Source organism: Dermacentor albipictus, chromosome 10, assembly GCF_038994185.2.
Source record: "Dermacentor albipictus isolate Rhodes 1998 colony chromosome 10, USDA_Dalb.pri_finalv2, whole genome shotgun sequence".
NCBI classification, from domain to species: domain Eukaryota; kingdom Metazoa; phylum Arthropoda; class Arachnida; order Ixodida; family Ixodidae; genus Dermacentor; species Dermacentor albipictus.
The window spans coordinates 70,868,342-70,885,908 of NC_091830.1; the positions used below are offsets into that span (position 1 = coordinate 70,868,342).

Genomic DNA, 17,567 nt, shown 5'->3' on the forward strand with positions numbered 1-17,567 from the left:
ACTTTTGTGATTTTCGTGAGTGATTTTGGTCACACGTCAGCATGGCAATGGCATCATGGGCACTGTGCGAAAACAGGATGCTTGGCACAGAGTCGAGATGACGGATCCTAATGATAAATTTGAAGCTGGTCAACCGAGCATGACCATTTTCAGACATTCAGAAAGCTGACGCTGTTACTTTCTGCATTATCACGAGTTCCAGAAAATTTCACTTTGAAACTGCAGTAAAGCGCAATTGTCCCACCTTTAGCAGACACCCGCAAGTGACACGGCAGCGGGAGCATGAAATGAGCATCCTTATCAAGCCACATTCTTGCTGAAACACCGTGAACTGTGAAACATGGTGGCATCTTTTGAGCTTAGCATGTGCCTGCTCCAAAGCGCCTATCCATACCTCAAGGTCACAATTAATATGAGCACGTTGAAGCTCCCTAAATGAGAGGGAAAAGGAAGGCTCCCAGCTCACTGCTGCTGCACGAGTGGTGACGAGCAGCCGAGCAAGTGTGCAAACGGTGATAGACAGAATTAAGGAGGAAGCCTGACATCTGGCTTGGCTAGTGAGCTGCCGTTGGGTGAAAAGCCAGTGCAAGTGATGCTGCCGACACTGTCTCATTGCCTTTTCCTTGATATTTTCTAATTCGAGATTTCGAGATGTCCGGAGTTTGGCACAAGGACTTTTCAATATGAGAGGTGAAAAACGCATGGGCTGATACTACGGCCGAAAAGGTTTCGACTTGACCGGTACTTTGAGATATCAGACTTAGAGCTAACAAGAGTTTACTGTAGTGAGACAAGATTGTCTGAATACACGTGACGTGGGTTCAATTCCTCCCAGCACCGGAGAAATCTTGATTCTTTTTATTAATGGTATGCGAATATCAAACTTTTCAAATACGAATGTAATACAAATACTTCACGTCGAATATCGAATAGAATATCAAATATGACGTGCACATGCATGTATTAGGAAGTTGGTTTATTTTAATAACTTGAAACACTGTAATTGCATTGTTATTGGTAAAAAATTTAGCTAATAAGCTGTTATACTATTGTTTATTTGTACTACTGTGTATTGTGTACTTGGCTCAAGTTAGCTTTGGAAAATTGAATAATTTCTACTAGTTTATTCTCGCCAACTTGTGTGATATTATATCAAATCAATTTCCTGTAAACTCAGATGCATTTGACCCTCCATCACTCATTGCATTTGCTGTGAAGCAATAAGCTCAGGATTGGAGGTTGAACTTGCAGGAAAGTGCACCCTCACTGTTTGCAAAGTCGTGTCCATTGCTAATGAGGCTGGCTTTTCTGCATAACTTAGCTGTCTAGTGGCTAAGCGTGTTTTACAGGTAAAATTTCCCCAGCAGTATGACATTATCGCAAAATTCAGCACAATATCGGACACACTTTCTTAGATTAGTAAGGAATAAATGCTAAGAACCTTGTTTTCCCCCACACGGCCAGCAATAAATTCGATCTGTTTCGCATGTCTGACTGGGTACGAATATTGGAAAATTTCCACATGCCTAGTTTTCAAATCGAATATGTTTAAAAATATTATATTTGATACTGTTCGTAATTTTCAATTATTTGCACAACCCTAAATTTTTTGTATTTGAAGCACGACACATACCGAGTGTCACATGACCAGTGATCCAAGCTGGTTTGATAGCTGGTTTCAAAACGAGTTTCCTCAGCACAGCAGCCTAAAATTTTAACCATTAAAACACGGACTATCCAGTGACCTAAGTTGGTGGGAAGGAGCTTCGAGAAAGATAGACACCGGAAAGCATGCGAGGTACCCGAAGAATGCTAATTGCATTAAAGAAGAAATCTTGCAGAACCCACCTCACCATGAATGTCGACATTATTACGATTGGCGTTGAAGCAACGTATTGATACATTGCATTATGACCACCATATGTATGAGGCATGTATGCAACCGGGATGCTCTCTCGCGATTCCTTTGAGACACACTGCACTATCTAGCGCCGCTGCAGCATGGCACTTGCTTGAATATATGTTTGAATAAGGTCTGAATATTTATGAATCCGATTCAACTCCACTCACTAATGGGGCAATGTTTATTATTTTTTGTCGTTGAAGAGCAACACATACGCAGTGACATACCCAGTAACTCAAGTTAGCATGAAACAGGTTCACTGCACATACTTCACAGCAGATATCTACATACCGAGTGAACCAAGTTGGTGTTATAGAGGTTCATTAACGGCAGCACATATCTATAGTTTCACATAACCAGCGATCCAAGTTGAGATGAATGAAGCTCACCAGAGAGTGGCACCTAAGTAGTGGCTCATACCCAGTAACACAAGTTGCAGTAAAACGAGTTAAACTATGCACGTCACATATGAAATGTGACATGCCCCTGACCCGAGTTGGCCCAGCAATCAGCAACAAACTTGGTTTCCTTACCACAGCAGCGCGATGCTCCGTCGACTAGACCACAGACTACTCAGTGACCGAAGTTCGCAGGAAAACAGTTACAGTGAAACCTTGTTACTACGAACATCACATTAACAAACTTTTCAGATTAAGAAACTTTGCAGAAATGCTGACTGCTTATAGTCTAAATGTAAAGGTATTTCAGTACTGCGAACTTCAGAATACTTAACTTTGCAGAATAACGATCATTATTCAGTTTCCGTGTCATATTAACAATGCCCCAGTAGAATGAACTAATATTGTGAAATCTAGGGATTCTTAGATTTACGTGTATCCTTTGCAGCAACCGGAACAGTAGGCTAGCAGACGGCAAGGTGCAGAAAGCAGACGCCACAGCGCATGCTCGGAGGGGACTTTTTTTTTTCTTTTTCTTTTGCGGAGGCAACAACACATTAGGTTTTGCAAGTGCATGCTCTGCCCAGACAGGTGTCGCCTAGCAACGGAGGCGCGTCTATTTTTTTTTTCTTTTGCCCTTTCCTTTCTTTCATACTTCTTTCTGCGGCCGCACCAGCTATGCATGTGGAGACCTCCATGCTCGTGGGGATGCCACACGGTCTAACTTTTTGGATGGTGTTGTTTACACGAGCTTGCACTTCGGAATACTTCAGGTGTCCACCTCAAGCGAGACAGCTGCAGTCTCCACGACAAAAGATGTGAAAAACAAACACAAAAAAACATTAAGCTTTACAGGCAACACGGAACTTCTTTGTTATTGGTTTTCTCGGGTCAATTTCTATTTGGCGCGCACCACTCCTTTGTATATGTGGTGGTGCGTGATGGCAGAATCTATGGAAAGTAGCAACAGCGCAGGCCGAGAGCCAACAGCAACGTTTTCGTGGATAGCTCCTACAGTGACAACTGATAAACTCATAGGTTGATGGGTGTGAAATGGTTAATTATGGGAGGTTCACTACAACGACCTTTCAAAATCACAATTTGCTGCAGTCGCCTGAAGTTCGTTATATAGATTTCACTGTATAGACAGACAGACAGGGACAGACAGCTCCTGGGAAGTGCATGAAGTAATCTAATAATGCCAATCGCATTAAAAACACATCTCCTGCTTCAAAATAAACAACATGGTGGCAATTTGATGCAGTCACCTCCGAGAGGTCAGGGCTCGTTCCATCGCTGCCAGCCTGGCCTGATTGGGACTGGCCCTGCTGCTGCTGCTGTTGCTGTTGGGACACCTGCTGGCTGGGCGGGGAAGGTGGCCGACACGTGGCCAGCTCGTAGTTGGAGGGCGACCGCCGGTGCCGGTGCCGACTGAGCTGTGGGTGAAGGTGCGTGTTGGGCCGGCTGGGTGTGGAAGTGAGAACAAGCGCCTTCAGGGCGCTCACTTCCGCTTGCAACACTTCCACCTGCAGTCGTCAGACACGCCGTCAATCACTCGGCACTTTCTGGGTCATCATTCTGACTATTGTACAAAAAGGAATCACACATTCTCCGAAGGGGGAAATACTCCTGACACAGTTTGCTGGTAAGAGTAGGGATTAACTGTTTCAGTTTCAGAGTGACTGAGGAAAGCAAGCTTTTCGCACGCCTTCAAATTATTCTAAAGGTTGGGAAAAGCTACAATGCAGACCTACCAATGAGATAACGGCTCACGCATAGTAAGACAAAAGCTTGGGCAAGTTGGTTTTGCATCTTCAGGCATAAGGTGAGAATGGACGAATGAATGGAAATAGTGCCATACTGACTGTGTCATCGTACGTTCACACCTTGTGTCTGACGAATTGCAAGACAGTATGGCCACAATCAGGTTTGAACAAGCATGAAGAAAATTCTGCAATCATTTTTGTTTTACCTTTCTAACCAGTCAACGTGCACTGCAATGTGTATTGCGATACACTTCCCAAGACAGAGGTGCAATGTGGCTGTAGTTATGACACGAAAAGAGAGCTTTCAATACAGTGACGTGGAATGGGGGCATCATTTGTCACTGTTATGGCAAAACAGTTGTTATGGCAAAACAGTGCATGCCTTGTTCCACCCTGACAATAAAAGATGCCACCATTTCGTCCATGACAAAACCAGCTCTTTATTTTTGCTTCAGCCACAGACAAAGCATATCTTTACTTGTTCTAAGCAAAACAGGCAAGAACATACTCAAATGTGGGATTAAATAGCATCCACTGTGAAATGCTATCACAGTGCAAAGCTTGAGACATGGACGAGCAGGCTAGAACAGTGACACACACCCAGCTCCTTTAATTGCGCAACATTTGGCATATGAAAGTAAGGACATCAAACAAGAATTAGTGGCTATCTTAAAACGAAAAGAGGAAGGAAAGAACTATGAAGGAACATCACAAAATAACATTGAAGCCAGATAAAGTTAGCCCAACATGTGATCATGTCGTGTCAAATTTTAATGACTTCCACTGCAGTGCGAAGCGCATGCTCTTCCAACATCAGCGACAACATTCTGCAGCAGCACTCGCACTTTGCAACAAAGACGATAAATATTACATGTTGCAATAAATTCGTGAAGCTGACAAGCATGTTGGAGGGAAATGTGCACGAAGTGGTTGGCAAGGTACCCCCCATACGAATGTGCACCAATTGAAACCTACCGGGAACCAAGTACTACACGGCGCCGAGTCTGCAAATTGCCAGGTTAAGTGTTGGGCTGACTTATTAGAGAAAAAAAAAAAACCTAAAAGGATTGCACCACGGGGAGTTGGCTTACGAAGGCTGGTTGCAGGACATAATGCTCCCTCCTAGTTTCTTTCCTTCTCCCATATTTTTTGCTTAACAACACTGCCATTCAAGTATGGGACACTCAGTTGTGCCCCACATGAGTGAGCACCATTGTATTGACACATTCCCAAACTTAAGAATGACTACTCCAACGTGAGGGTGGAAAGAATGCCATGAAGTTCGACTGCAGAAGCGGTGGTAGCCGTCTGCACACACCTTCAGAGTAGCTTCCTGGAGCCGCTTCTCAGCTCCTGCCTGCTTCATGTTGGCCTCCCGCACCATGTTGTTTGCCTCCTGGAGAACATCAACAACAGTACATTCAAATGCTATAAAAAATGTTTGAACTTTGCTTTTCCTGGCAGTAAAACATACTTAGCTTACGTTCAACTTCATCTTACTGCATCCAAATTTTCACTCCACATTTGTAGGTTGACCGATGTGATGCCAAAATATTCTGTTATTCCCACCACCTTTTTATCAGAGAATACACCTCTTGTTTTGTTAAGCCTAACACCAGTAACTGTGCGTGCATGCCTCCACCTTGGGTTTTCAAAACTCAATCACGTAAGCTAGCAGAATAACCACTCCTTCGAATGCCTACGTACACTCAGTTTCAATGGAGTTTTATGTTCAAGTGCATTCATGAGGTTTCGACCTTTACACAATGTGAGTCTTGTGTGTTCACTGATTCCATGCCTTCAAATGGGGCCTGGCTTGTGCTCATTTGCTGAAACTGATGATTGATAGAAAAACCTGGCATTTTACTTCATTTCTGAAGTAATGCTGCAGAAGCCAGAAATGGGGTAAGGTCTTCTGTCCCTCATTGTGACTACAAAAAGACAAGGCGCATATTTTAGACTTATTTGTGAAATTAACTTTCTCCACATCACTATTTCACTTCCTTATCTAATCCACAAACTTGTAGGCATTCTTTCCCCATTTGCTCTATCTTAAGTCAACATATTTATGAACAGAACTTGTAGAGTCCCGCTCACGATGGGACTAGGCGCTTTCACATCTGTGCTGATAAGGACGGCACTGGCTTCACAGGGCATGCATGCACATAAGAGCTAGCGGGGGCTAGCAAAGCCTGCAAGAGCAATGCCATCAAGTCCGAGCTTTTAAACGTTTTGCGTTTGCATACCACCAGCTGCAATATAGTGTAGTCAACTTCTGTTAATTCAATCCTGACGGGACTGAAGAAACTAGTCAGACTATCTGGCAGGTCGAATTACACAAATGCAGAAAAAATGCCAAAACACGCCGTCGATTCACTTGGCAGTACTGGTTTTAACGTTAACTTCGCCGCAATACAGACTTGTTATGCAGTGAAACATACAAATCGGAGAAGGGTGCCACTGTTGCGAGACATAGCACGTGTTAGTAAATTGACACACGCACATGCGCCGTCTCTGGTCATAGTATGAGCACCAAGACGCCTAATAAGTTTACTCGCAGGCCTTCAGGGCTTTAAGCATTGGGTTCATTGGCTTTAAGCGTTCCCTTGACTTAGACATATCATAAGAAGGCAAACACTGAAACCAAGGACAACATAGAGGAAATTACTTGTGCCTAATAAATTAAATAAAGAAACGATAAATTCATGGAAATGAAAGTGGATGAAAAAACAACTTGCCACAGGTGGGGAATGATCCCACAACCTTCGGATGAAGAACAACTTGCCGCAAATAACGAATGATCCCACAACCTTCGCATGCGAAGGTTGTGGGATCATTCTCCACCTGCGGCAAGTTGCTTTTTCATCTACTTTCATAAATGGCAATTTTTTTGCAGGCAGACATGCCGAGACTGAAATGAGAGTACCACATACTGCCACTCTGGGCACTCACCTCAAATAGGCTAGCGGTGAGTTCCTCCAGCTCGGCGCCCACCTGGTCTCGGATCTGGCTCAGCCGAGCCACTTCCTCGTCGCGGAGGCGCAGCTCCTGCACGGACACACATCACCATCAACATCACACACACATTCGTACAACACACCCTTAACTAATTACTTATTCACGTATTCCAACAGGACAGATGGACAAAATGAAAAAAAACTTTGCCCATTACTTATTGGTCTGCTTTAATTTGGTACTAAATTTGGTCGGAAGATGCCGGGCCTGGAGTCATCAACATTATTATGACGTTATGACACAGAGTAAAATTTGCCGGCATTGTGTAGCAATGAGGCAAGGTATGATGACAGTGCTCATAAAGAGAGTAAGCGTGAGTGCTCATCTAAACATGTCTTCTGGCTGTGCTTGCATGTAGCAACCACAGTGATCATAGAAATGAAATGAGCCAGTGCGCCATGATGCCATGACACAGCATTCGCCCCCCTGGATACAGAAATAAAAAGTGGTTAGTAGAAACAAGTAAGAATAGTAAATTATTTAGAATGCTTCGATGTTTGCTGGCATTTCTTCTAGGATTTAGAGGGTCTGGAGCTTCCTTTAATCCTAAAAAAAAACAATGACATGTCAGAAATGTCATGCGAGTGTCTCTTTAAAGGTTTATTCAACTTGCATCTCCTCCGCTAGTTCAGAGAGATTTAGTGCTTCAATATTTGCTTCAGTAATGCTGCTTGCAGCATCTACACAGTGCTGTATTTCTCGAAAGTGCGAGCACTATAGTACGCACAACCAAGTAAATGAAATATTACGCTCTAGTGAGAAAGGCAGTAAGGGGTTGTTCGAGAGGTGTCCCGTGTGACTGCGCACGAGTTAATTATAGTTAATGAAGGACTAGGTGAGCCAAGAAGATTTTGTCTCTACTGGATAGTGTTATTCATGAAGGCTGGGATGGTGCATTGCATGTTTCCTGCCCACATGTATGATCTCGACAGTTTCCACAATCTCTCTCACATGGTCAAATCTCACTACAGCAAAATTCAACGAATACGCAAAAATAGTTCAATGCAGCAGAATAAACTTGGCAATGCATGAACAAGCTTTCAACCTGAGGACTAAGTGCCAATAGACAAAGGACGAAGAAAGAAAAGACAAATACTGGTGAATGCACACAAACTTGCCAAGGCTTCAGTTCTCTTGAGCTAGCTTTACTTTAAAGGGACCCTGAAACGATTTTGACAATTTTGTACAAACATACTGAGTCGTTAGGGTAGGTCCTCCTGATCATTAGGTGACACATTTAAGCACTCCATGTAAAGCGTGTAATTTGTTATAAGTTTTTAAAGATGTGCATCGCTACTGATTGCAGCAGCATTGCTCTCATAAGTTTTCAGCCGCCCCATGCCAATTCACGTGTTTGGCCCAACTGACGTTGGCTGGGCAAGCTATCCGATTGGCTACCCAGGTCACATCATCAATAATTTTTCCACTTTATGGTGAACAAATGTTGTTCATAATAGTTGGAATGTTAGTTCATTTGTTTCTATAAAAAAGAGTAACGGAAAGAGAATACACAATGACAATTCGGTTACCAGAATACCGGGCACACGCGGTGCTGTGACAGAATGTTTAGAACGCACGTTGTTTGGATAAATCTCGTGGAGCATCGATGGCCAGGCAGCTAGCAGAGAGGTTGGAGAGGCTTTGCGCACTGGCTCCAAGAGAACCAGTAGTAAACGTCATGACGTCACATCGTGACACAGATCAAGCCAGTGAAGGCAGAGCTTAGCCTAGATCACTTGGCAGATGCGTTGAGGAGAAAAAGCATGGCTAGGGAGGAGGGTAACTTGTAATGGTCCGCAGCTGTCGTAATATGAGACGCTTCACTTAAATTGTGGCGCTAATCTTTTATTGTAGCTGTAGCCTATGCGTCTACAAAGTATGCCCAGACTGTTTCAGGGACCCTTTAAGATATCAGTCCTGACAATTTTTTCTCTGACAGTGGGGCTGTGAGAAGATTCTCGCGCTCCACAAGCTACTTCTCGATGACACTGCCATCGTACAAGCCGACAAGCCATAACTTTGTTGCTTTATAATTTGCAGAACTGTTTACTGGACTTCTAAAACAAAAATGTTGTGACGCGCCTTGTTGTTGTTGCTTTCTTGCCTTTTTAGGTTGCGGTAGGCTCCATAACTATGGCACACAGCCTCAATTATTTGAGAGCACCACACAAATAATTAATCACAGTGCCTTGTATATGACCCATTCAACATGTACGCAACATGTAGTGCAGCTTTGAACGTGAAAAGGGTGATTATTCCCATCCCCAAAAGTGGAGGTGCCAGTCACCTGGTATCACAAACAACTCAAAAGCGTGCCAGCCAGCCTGGTGCGGCCATTTGATGACCGTCTTGCCGAAACCTGCCAAACTGGCACTTCCAATTGAGTGCTTTGCTTGCTAGCAGAGGGGCGAACCCGCGCTCCCCTCTTGTCCCATGGAATGCTGAATGGACTCTGCTTTTGGCAGCAAGGTCATAGTGTGTGTACGCATTAATGGTGCCTGGCAGCAAAAGCCTGCCACAGCAGGTTTTGGTGATGGGGATAGATTTTTCTTTCTCGTTCGAAGCCAAGCTGCACTTCGTACACTGCGCTTGTTGCACTAAAAGGCAACATAACTATTTGTTGCATTCTCGAGGAATTGAGACACTATATCAGCATTACTGTGTCGACAGCAATCGAATAAGGAAAACAGAACGAAAGTTCTATACAGTACCTTTACACCGGTTTCACTTAACTGTCGGCAAGCTCAAAGAGAGGCGGATTTTGCACTAAAGGTATAGTGCATAGATGTAGAGCGCATAGATGCTGGATAAAAGTTGCATCTTGGCAGTGGTGCTGGGAAGCAGTCAGCCTTGCATATGACAGACGTTACCAGAGAACAAGCACCAAGCACGTAGCAAGCAGGCCAACAAGCAGTTCTGTTGCAACACCCCCCCCCCCCCCTCCTTCCCCCAAAAGAAAGCAAGAATGCCATTTGGATACCTGCTGCGCACGTGACAGCTCTGCCTGCAGGCGGGCGTAAGCGAGCTCCTTGACCTCGGAGACACTGCGTCCCCCACCGCTCCATCGGACACCAGAGCTGCGGGCAGAGGAGAGACGAGTCGCAAGATCTAGAGAAATAACTAGGGGTATGCAGATGCAGATGCAAAAAACTTTTGAACAAAGACGAATTTGGTCCTATTGGTTTGGTCAGCAAATCACTTGCTCACTATTCACAAATCATGTTATTTTTGAATACTTCACATTGTCAATTGCACATGGTGAAATATCAAACTGGAGCATTAAATGCAATAAACTTTCGTCCTGGACACAATGAGCCTAATATAGCACAGGGAGCAGTGTCACTCAGAGAGCCAGACTTTTCTGGCTAAACTGCCATCATTCCCACTCAAATTTCATTAAAACATGGCATTGAACAGTGAGGATTGTTTGGTGCCATATGGTGATGCAGTTAAATAGAGCGCAGGCATTGACCCTCAGATTATTGCAAACAGGCTCATATCCCAGCCCGGCTTTATTCCACAAGCTTTATCCCGACACCTATGCCACTAGTTCTTGCAGGCACTGCAATGACATTGCTAGCCTAGACCATATGCTCTGGCGTTGCCCCTCTTTACAAGGCACTGAACAAATAAATGAGGACAAGTGGCTCTCCGCTATCAAGAGCCCCAATGCCGGGGCGCAACTATGGGCTGTCCAGAGGGCCCGCGATGCGGCGGTCGGGCATGGGCTGACTGTCCCAACGTGGGAGCGGCCCGCAGCGCGCTGAGTCGCGTACCTGAGAACCTTCATTAAAGTTTTGCATCCATCCATCCATCTTCCATTGTTGGATGCAACACGGCACCACCTGTCGTGACCATTCCAGCTGGAGAAAAAGTGCCGTTTTCCCCCTAGCATTACCACAGACGACGTTCATTTCCAGTTCAGTCTTGAAAATACATACAAATGCTAACAGGCCCCACAAAACTGCCTTATACTATTTCGTTCTCTCCTCTGAAGCTACAAGCACCCCAAGTTTGCAAACAAACCGGTTAATTCCTTTGGATCTGGTCAAGTTTTCATCGACGGACATTTTCATTACAAGAATGACATCTAGCTCACAGTTATTGCTTCAAATCTTGCTGAGTGTACTCCCCAACACAAAGTAAAACAATGTGTTACACTTGATCATGTTTTTTACCTGTGCATCTGCATTAGTGCATAGACTTTGCATAGACTATCTGCTACACCGACAGTTTTCAACTTATCCAAGTCATGACATATTGCTCAATGCTTACAGGACTTTTCCTACAAGCCATTATGAGGAGGTGTCTGTACACAGCCGCATAACAAAATATGCCAATGTTAGGGTTAAGGGCGCACGTGAATCAGATTGATTGCTCTTATGGAAGCTAAAATGCAACAAATCATTAAAATATCACCAGTAGTTTTGAAGATAGACTGGGAGCATCGTAAATTTGATGTTTCGAAATATTTTGTTCTAACAATTTCCGGCAATTTTCTATGGAGCAAACGTGAGGGCTCATAAGCATGTATGAAGCATGTAGAGGGCATGTATGTGTGTACATGTATAAATTTTCGTTGCCCAATATTCTGCAAGGGGGCTGCGGGCCTCGTCAAGCTGCCTCTACTGGAGCAGCTTTTACTAGCAGCCTCCTCCGTCAAGTAGATGGAAATAAAATTATTGTTATTATTAAATATAAAAATTCTGCAGCATCAGACGCTCAAACTTGAGTAATTTTTTTCACTTCTGTGTAGCAGTTGCGCATTGCTGTCATCGTTTCCCGACAAACCTGAGTGGAAAAATCACCTTGGGACTCAAATCAATATCTTCTCTCAGAGCAGAAGGCGTGCACATTTAGCAGTGCATGCAGAAGAGTATTCTAGAACTAAGAACTATCTCGCAGAATGAGGGAGAAGTTGACTGCTTCAACATGGCGTGCAAAGCAACAGCTTACTACTACTCACAACAGAGCAGTGATCCATGACATTTGTGGGCATGAAGAGACTAGATGTCAGTCCCAACAGTTGCAGCCGCGAGAGCTCTCTGTGAGGTACACTGCCTTTCAAGTAGTCAAGTAGCCTTTATCTTTCTTCGGGAACACAAGGGTATAAACACTGCCTGCATTGTCTGCTTTTCCAAGTGTATGAAATGTCTTGAATTTTTTTTCTTTCTTATTTTTTTTGCTGTTCTCAAGAAAAAGCACAGCATGCCAGCACGTTCTCAAGTGCAAGATATGGATGCCCCGTCGGCAGGGATCAGCTAAATGCCTCTCTCCTTTTTCTTGCAGGCCAATCTCCCTTCTGCCGACATCAGCCGAATTGGTTGCAATGTCACTGGTCAGCAGCGACGCAGTGGCTATGGTGGTTCACTGCCTAGCACGAGGTCGTGTGCTTGACTCATCCAGCCACGACAGCCCTATTCTGATGGGTAGAATGCAAGAGCGCTCGTTAACTAAGATTTAGGCACTTATTTAGAGGCCTTTAGATGTAGGCACAATATTTTATTACGGATATTAGAAGCTTTCTTTATCGACAACTAGGATGTCAGTTACGTCAGTCAGTGTTGTGATTTTACATGAAAAAGCATTCGCTTTTTTGATCCAGTGCACTCCTTATCCTACAATTTCTGGCATTATGATGTTTCCTTTTTGTTTTTTTGTTTTCTTTTTGCCCAGCAAGGCATTTCTAACGTTTTCAATATTTTTCTTGGACCTGCTGATGTCACCACAAGTACGGTGCATGGTGACCATAACCACACGCCGTCACCAGCTGGGCATGAATCACCTTGGACTTGTGTCCCTTGAAAAGCATAAATCAGATCGCTGCCCATGCTTCAACCCAATTTTCCTGATGAATTTTACCTGTTTTGTTTCGATGCCCTAGAGGTGCTCCTTCAGTGGGGCATATAATACAATGTTCATATTCCACTAAAGCTAGAGAGACATGCGCTAATTTTGATGCCTAGAGTGTCCGCGTATTCCAAGCTTATGCTACCAATGGTACGGACTTTACGAATTCCCCTCACAGTTCTAGGGTAAACAGAGTTATCAGGCTGGTCTTTCTGGATTTCCCAAATCCTGCAGAAGCCCTTGAATTCATACCCTGGCAAGTGAAATTTGAGGAACTTATTTTTTGTACATTTTCTCATTCTTTGTACGCAGTCACACATGACCATTTATTGGTTAATTATAATTTTGCTCAACATTCCAAAACAACCATGAGAAAGAGTGCAGTAGAGCTGTTTGGATTACTTTTGACTATGTCGAGTTTTTCTTGCAGATCACTGAAAGCTCGACATACAATCACTTTTTGAATTTTTCTCTGCCATAACTGAGCCACGGCAGATGGGAGTCAAGCCTGCAACTTCCACGTTGAGCAGCGAAATGCATAGCTGCTAAGCCACTGCAGTGGGCGACTCTAAGGACGGAAATTTGTTTAAGACCTTAGCTGCGGTGTTACCACAGTCCCGCTGACAACAACAGAGGAATATTTTTCCTCAATGACCTCACAGACGGATATTCTAGCACAGCTTGAGCGTCGTCGTTAAACCGTTCAATAATGGGTGACATAATACCCAATGTCTGAGCCGAGTACACCACCTCTGCACCACATGCTGACTTTTGACATTTCATCATAAAATGCCAGATTGTTATTTTTTCTTTTTCAGCTTGCTTACAATTGTAAAAATGTGAACAATAATATCGCAAGTTTTATTTCGCATCCAACTGAGCGCAAAACTGGTCTTGAAAGGATAGAAACATGCTGTTGGTAACTGTTCCTTTCAGAATCTGGCTTTCCAGATTTTCTCTAATATTTATTTATTTATTTATTTATTTCAAGATTACTGCCAGCCCCTGGTTACAGGCCTTAAGCAGGAGTGGTTGCATACATGACGAGCAAGACTGAGTACAAGGTGTGAAGCATGAGCAAAATGAAATAGCACTGAATTTGAAAATATAAGCAGCGTGTCATTTGTGAAAACGTAGCAATTAGCGCTAACAATGTGAAATTATTCCAGAAGAAAATGTAAACTGCTCTTAGCGCCAAGTTGACAAACACTTAGGAGACAGAAAAACTGAACTAGAATAATATATGTATACCACGCGTGGCAAGCGATTACAGAACATACATCCTGTCAGACAAATATAATGTGGTAGTGTGTAAACATGTGTAGCAGTGGCAGAAGCATCAGAAAACATGTGCGTTCAATTATGTGAAAGGACAAGCCGAAAAGAAAAGAAAAAAAGGAAAGGAGGGCAGGGATGTACCCCGGTCATTTGCACAATTTCTTTAAGCAGCTTTAAGAATGATTCGATGGTGTCGCAGGCAACCACCGCAGCAGGAAGTACATTCCATTCCCTAATGGTTCGGGGAAAATATGAATTTCTAAAGGCTTCTGTTTTGCAGTAGTAATCTTTAAGCTGCTTAGCGCGGCTAGACCGAGTTGATCGATGAGCTAGAGGCTCGGTATACGTGTCCTTGTCGATGCCCAATTTTCCGTGATAGAGCAGATACATGTACTTTAATCGTTCTTTAAATCGCCGTTTTTGCAGGGTAACCAGTTCTGCTGTTTCGAGCATAGCACTTGGTGATGCATACCGGCTGAAGAAATTGAATACAAATCTTATTGCCTTTCTCTGAATTTTTTTCACCTTTATTATGTTAATATCGCTACGTGGATCCCAGACGACGGACCCATACTCAAGAATCGGGCAGACGAAAGTTTTGTAAGCTAGTAGCTTTATCTCATGGGGTGAATTTTTTAAGCAACGCCTCAAGTAACAAAGCTTCTGCATGGCTTTCTTTTCTATGTATGACACATGCTCATTCCACTTTTGACTTGCTGTTGCCTGGTGCTTTTTGTGGAGTGGGTGGTGGCACTACTTACCAGTAGTGCCACCACCCACTCCACAAAAAGAAACAAGGCAACAGCAAATGAAATTTAAGCCCCCGTAACAAGAATGTCTGGTGCATAAATGTTTTGCGCACATTTTTTTTTAATGTACACTGTGAACACTTCAGCTTGTGGCACAGATGATACTAGCTACTACTCTGTCCATAATTTGTCCCTATTGAACAAAGTCTGGCAGGTTTTTAATAAGCATTCGATCTCTTTAAAAAATGTCTAGTATTTTTCCATCAAATTTCAAACTTTTTTGGCTTAAACTGTCATATCTTTCAAATTTTAGAAGAGGCAGGTCTGCCACGGTGTACAATGTATACGTATACAGTAGGCTGCCTATGCACAAGCCAGTCAGCTGGGTGGCCACTTGTAGAGTAAAGTGCTTCTTACCCAAGGGTCTCTCCGGGCAAGGGACTGTCGGGCCCCTCAGTGGAGCCACTGCTGCTACCACTGCTGCTGCTCAGCACAATGGTGCGCCGATCTAGACCGTTGCACTCCGAGTGGCTAGACCGACCCCTGCGTACACAAGTCACGAGCAATGCCATTACTTCTAGCTGAAGCTTAAAAAAAAAAAAGCTAAAGTCACTGGCCATATTCTGCAAGTGAAGTGATCAGAACAGGTCACTGCACAGAAAACCAGAATACATACAAACATGTTCTCAAAGGGGGCAGCGCTTCCTGAGCATTAAGAAATAATGTCTACTCACCCTGCAATGCTGTAATTAACAGACGTAAAATATTCTTGTACACACAGCAGGGAGCCTAAAATATTGCTCAGGACGTCACCTGCACTTGCTTATATTATATATTATTTCTTTTAGCACAGGATGTGGGGGACACAAAGACAAAAAAGTTTGTGCAGAATGTGACCAAACCACCAACTAAACCAAACTCACATGCTGAAGAGGTTCTTGTAATTTGCACCACATTTTCATTCTCATATGAGCAAAACAGGAATGTCGCTACTGGTTAAACAGTGGCACCATCTGGTGACTGAGAATGACGCTACTGTACCAACTATAAAGCTTCCAAGACTGGGTGGCATAATGAAAGCCACGCTGGTACCAAAATTCAGCCGAATGATAAACAGAGCATGGCCAGCATCATTCTCAATTGACACAGCAGTAAAGGTTTGAGCTAAGCAGGAACGACAACAAGGAAAGAAAGACCATGAGAACATGGCAGGGGCAGGATTTCATAGTAAATTACTCTGTCCATGTATGAAGTGTTACATTAATTTTCTTGATGAGATTCATAAGAAGTCCTTTAATACAACACGAATTCCAGAACTTGAATAATGCTTCCTGCCCTTCATCACATTCGTTCACAATATTCCTTCGATTCCTTCACAACAACGTTGAAAACACATGCGCAGTCATTTTTACTATTCAGAATGTACACCCAAAGGCTTGAGCTTCGAATCCGGCCAGCTGTGTTTATTAATTTTCTTGATGAGATTCATAAGAAGTCCTTTAATACAACACGAATTCCAGAACTTGAACAATGCTTCCTGCCCTTCATCACATTCGTTCAGAACATTCCTTCGATTCCTTCACAACAACGTTGAAAACACATGCGCAGTCATTTTTACTATTCAGAACGTACACCCAAAGGCTTGAGCTTCGAATCCGCCCTTCTCAGTGTTACCTGTGATGCCACTTGTTGATGCAGCAGAGCACACTAAAAACTTGAAATGTATGCAGTGAATGCAACATGGTCCACGACAGTACTTCACTAACAAGTTATGCAAATGCAATCAGACAGGTGCCATTCGCAGCTTGGGGTGTGCACATCTACAAGTACTGCAGCAAATAGTGCTCTGAGCAAACACGACCTGGCCACAACACCAGGAGGACCCCATTAAGCACCTGCCCTCCTTGCCACCTACTTCTTCCTCCAATGCACATTTAGGAGTAGGCACTGTTTTGAAGATGCGCAATTCAATGTCAGAAGAGTCACCAAGCTCTCCTAGAACATTTATTTTCGCTTTTGTTTATAACAATAGCTGTTAGAAGTACTTTCTCTACCATTTGTAGCAGCTTCCACAGGTACTGGACTCAAATAAACCACAACAGTTACGGTAGGCCACGCACGAACCTTCTGAAACTGCAGAAATTGTGCACAAGACAGTGTTTGGCTAAATTGAACTTTCCAAACTGCAAGCTCATCTGACAGCATGACCTTGCATGGTAAGACAAACATCTGCCTGGTGCTTTCACTTGGTCCCCCTTACCCTCCTTCATAGCACATAGCCAACATCTATTAAATTCTATAATATCGCTCATTTGCGAGGATGCATGCAACCATCTCGCAGAGGCCACTGAGCAGGAGGACGACCCCTTGTAACCATCAGCCAGTGGGGATAGCAACCTTCGAACCTCTCCTGCTTTCCTGAGATGAATCGCTTCAGCTTGGTGAAATTAACAGTAGTCTCCACCAGCATTACCCTGACGTTGATGCAGCCCTGGCACTAAATCTTGACACATACACAAAAAGCTCCCCTCAAAGTGACTATGACCACTGGATTTTTTTTATTTATTTATTTATCATACCCTCAGGGCCATTACGGCATTATAGAGGG

General features: G+C 43.6%; 1 protein-coding gene across 4 annotated transcripts in view; it reads right to left on the reverse strand.

Moving 5' to 3' along the window:
• The window catches only part of LOC135899309 (uncharacterized), a 46,200-nt gene that overhangs the window by 10,581 nt on the left and 18,052 nt on the right, over nt 1–17,567 (reverse strand). For all 4 annotated transcript variants that reach the window (XM_065428561.2, XM_065428567.2, XM_065428549.2 and 1 more), the window contains exons 4-8: nt 15,377–15,502; nt 10,063–10,159; nt 7,020–7,115; nt 5,386–5,463; nt 3,570–3,827 (exon numbers count right to left, since the gene is read on the reverse strand). In XM_065428561.2, coding sequence (XP_065284633.1) covers nt 3,570–3,827; nt 5,386–5,463; nt 7,020–7,115; nt 10,063–10,159; nt 15,377–15,502 — 655 coding nt within the window. The remainder of the gene's footprint in view (nt 1–3,569; nt 3,828–5,385; nt 5,464–7,019; nt 7,116–10,062; nt 10,160–15,376; nt 15,503–17,567) is intronic.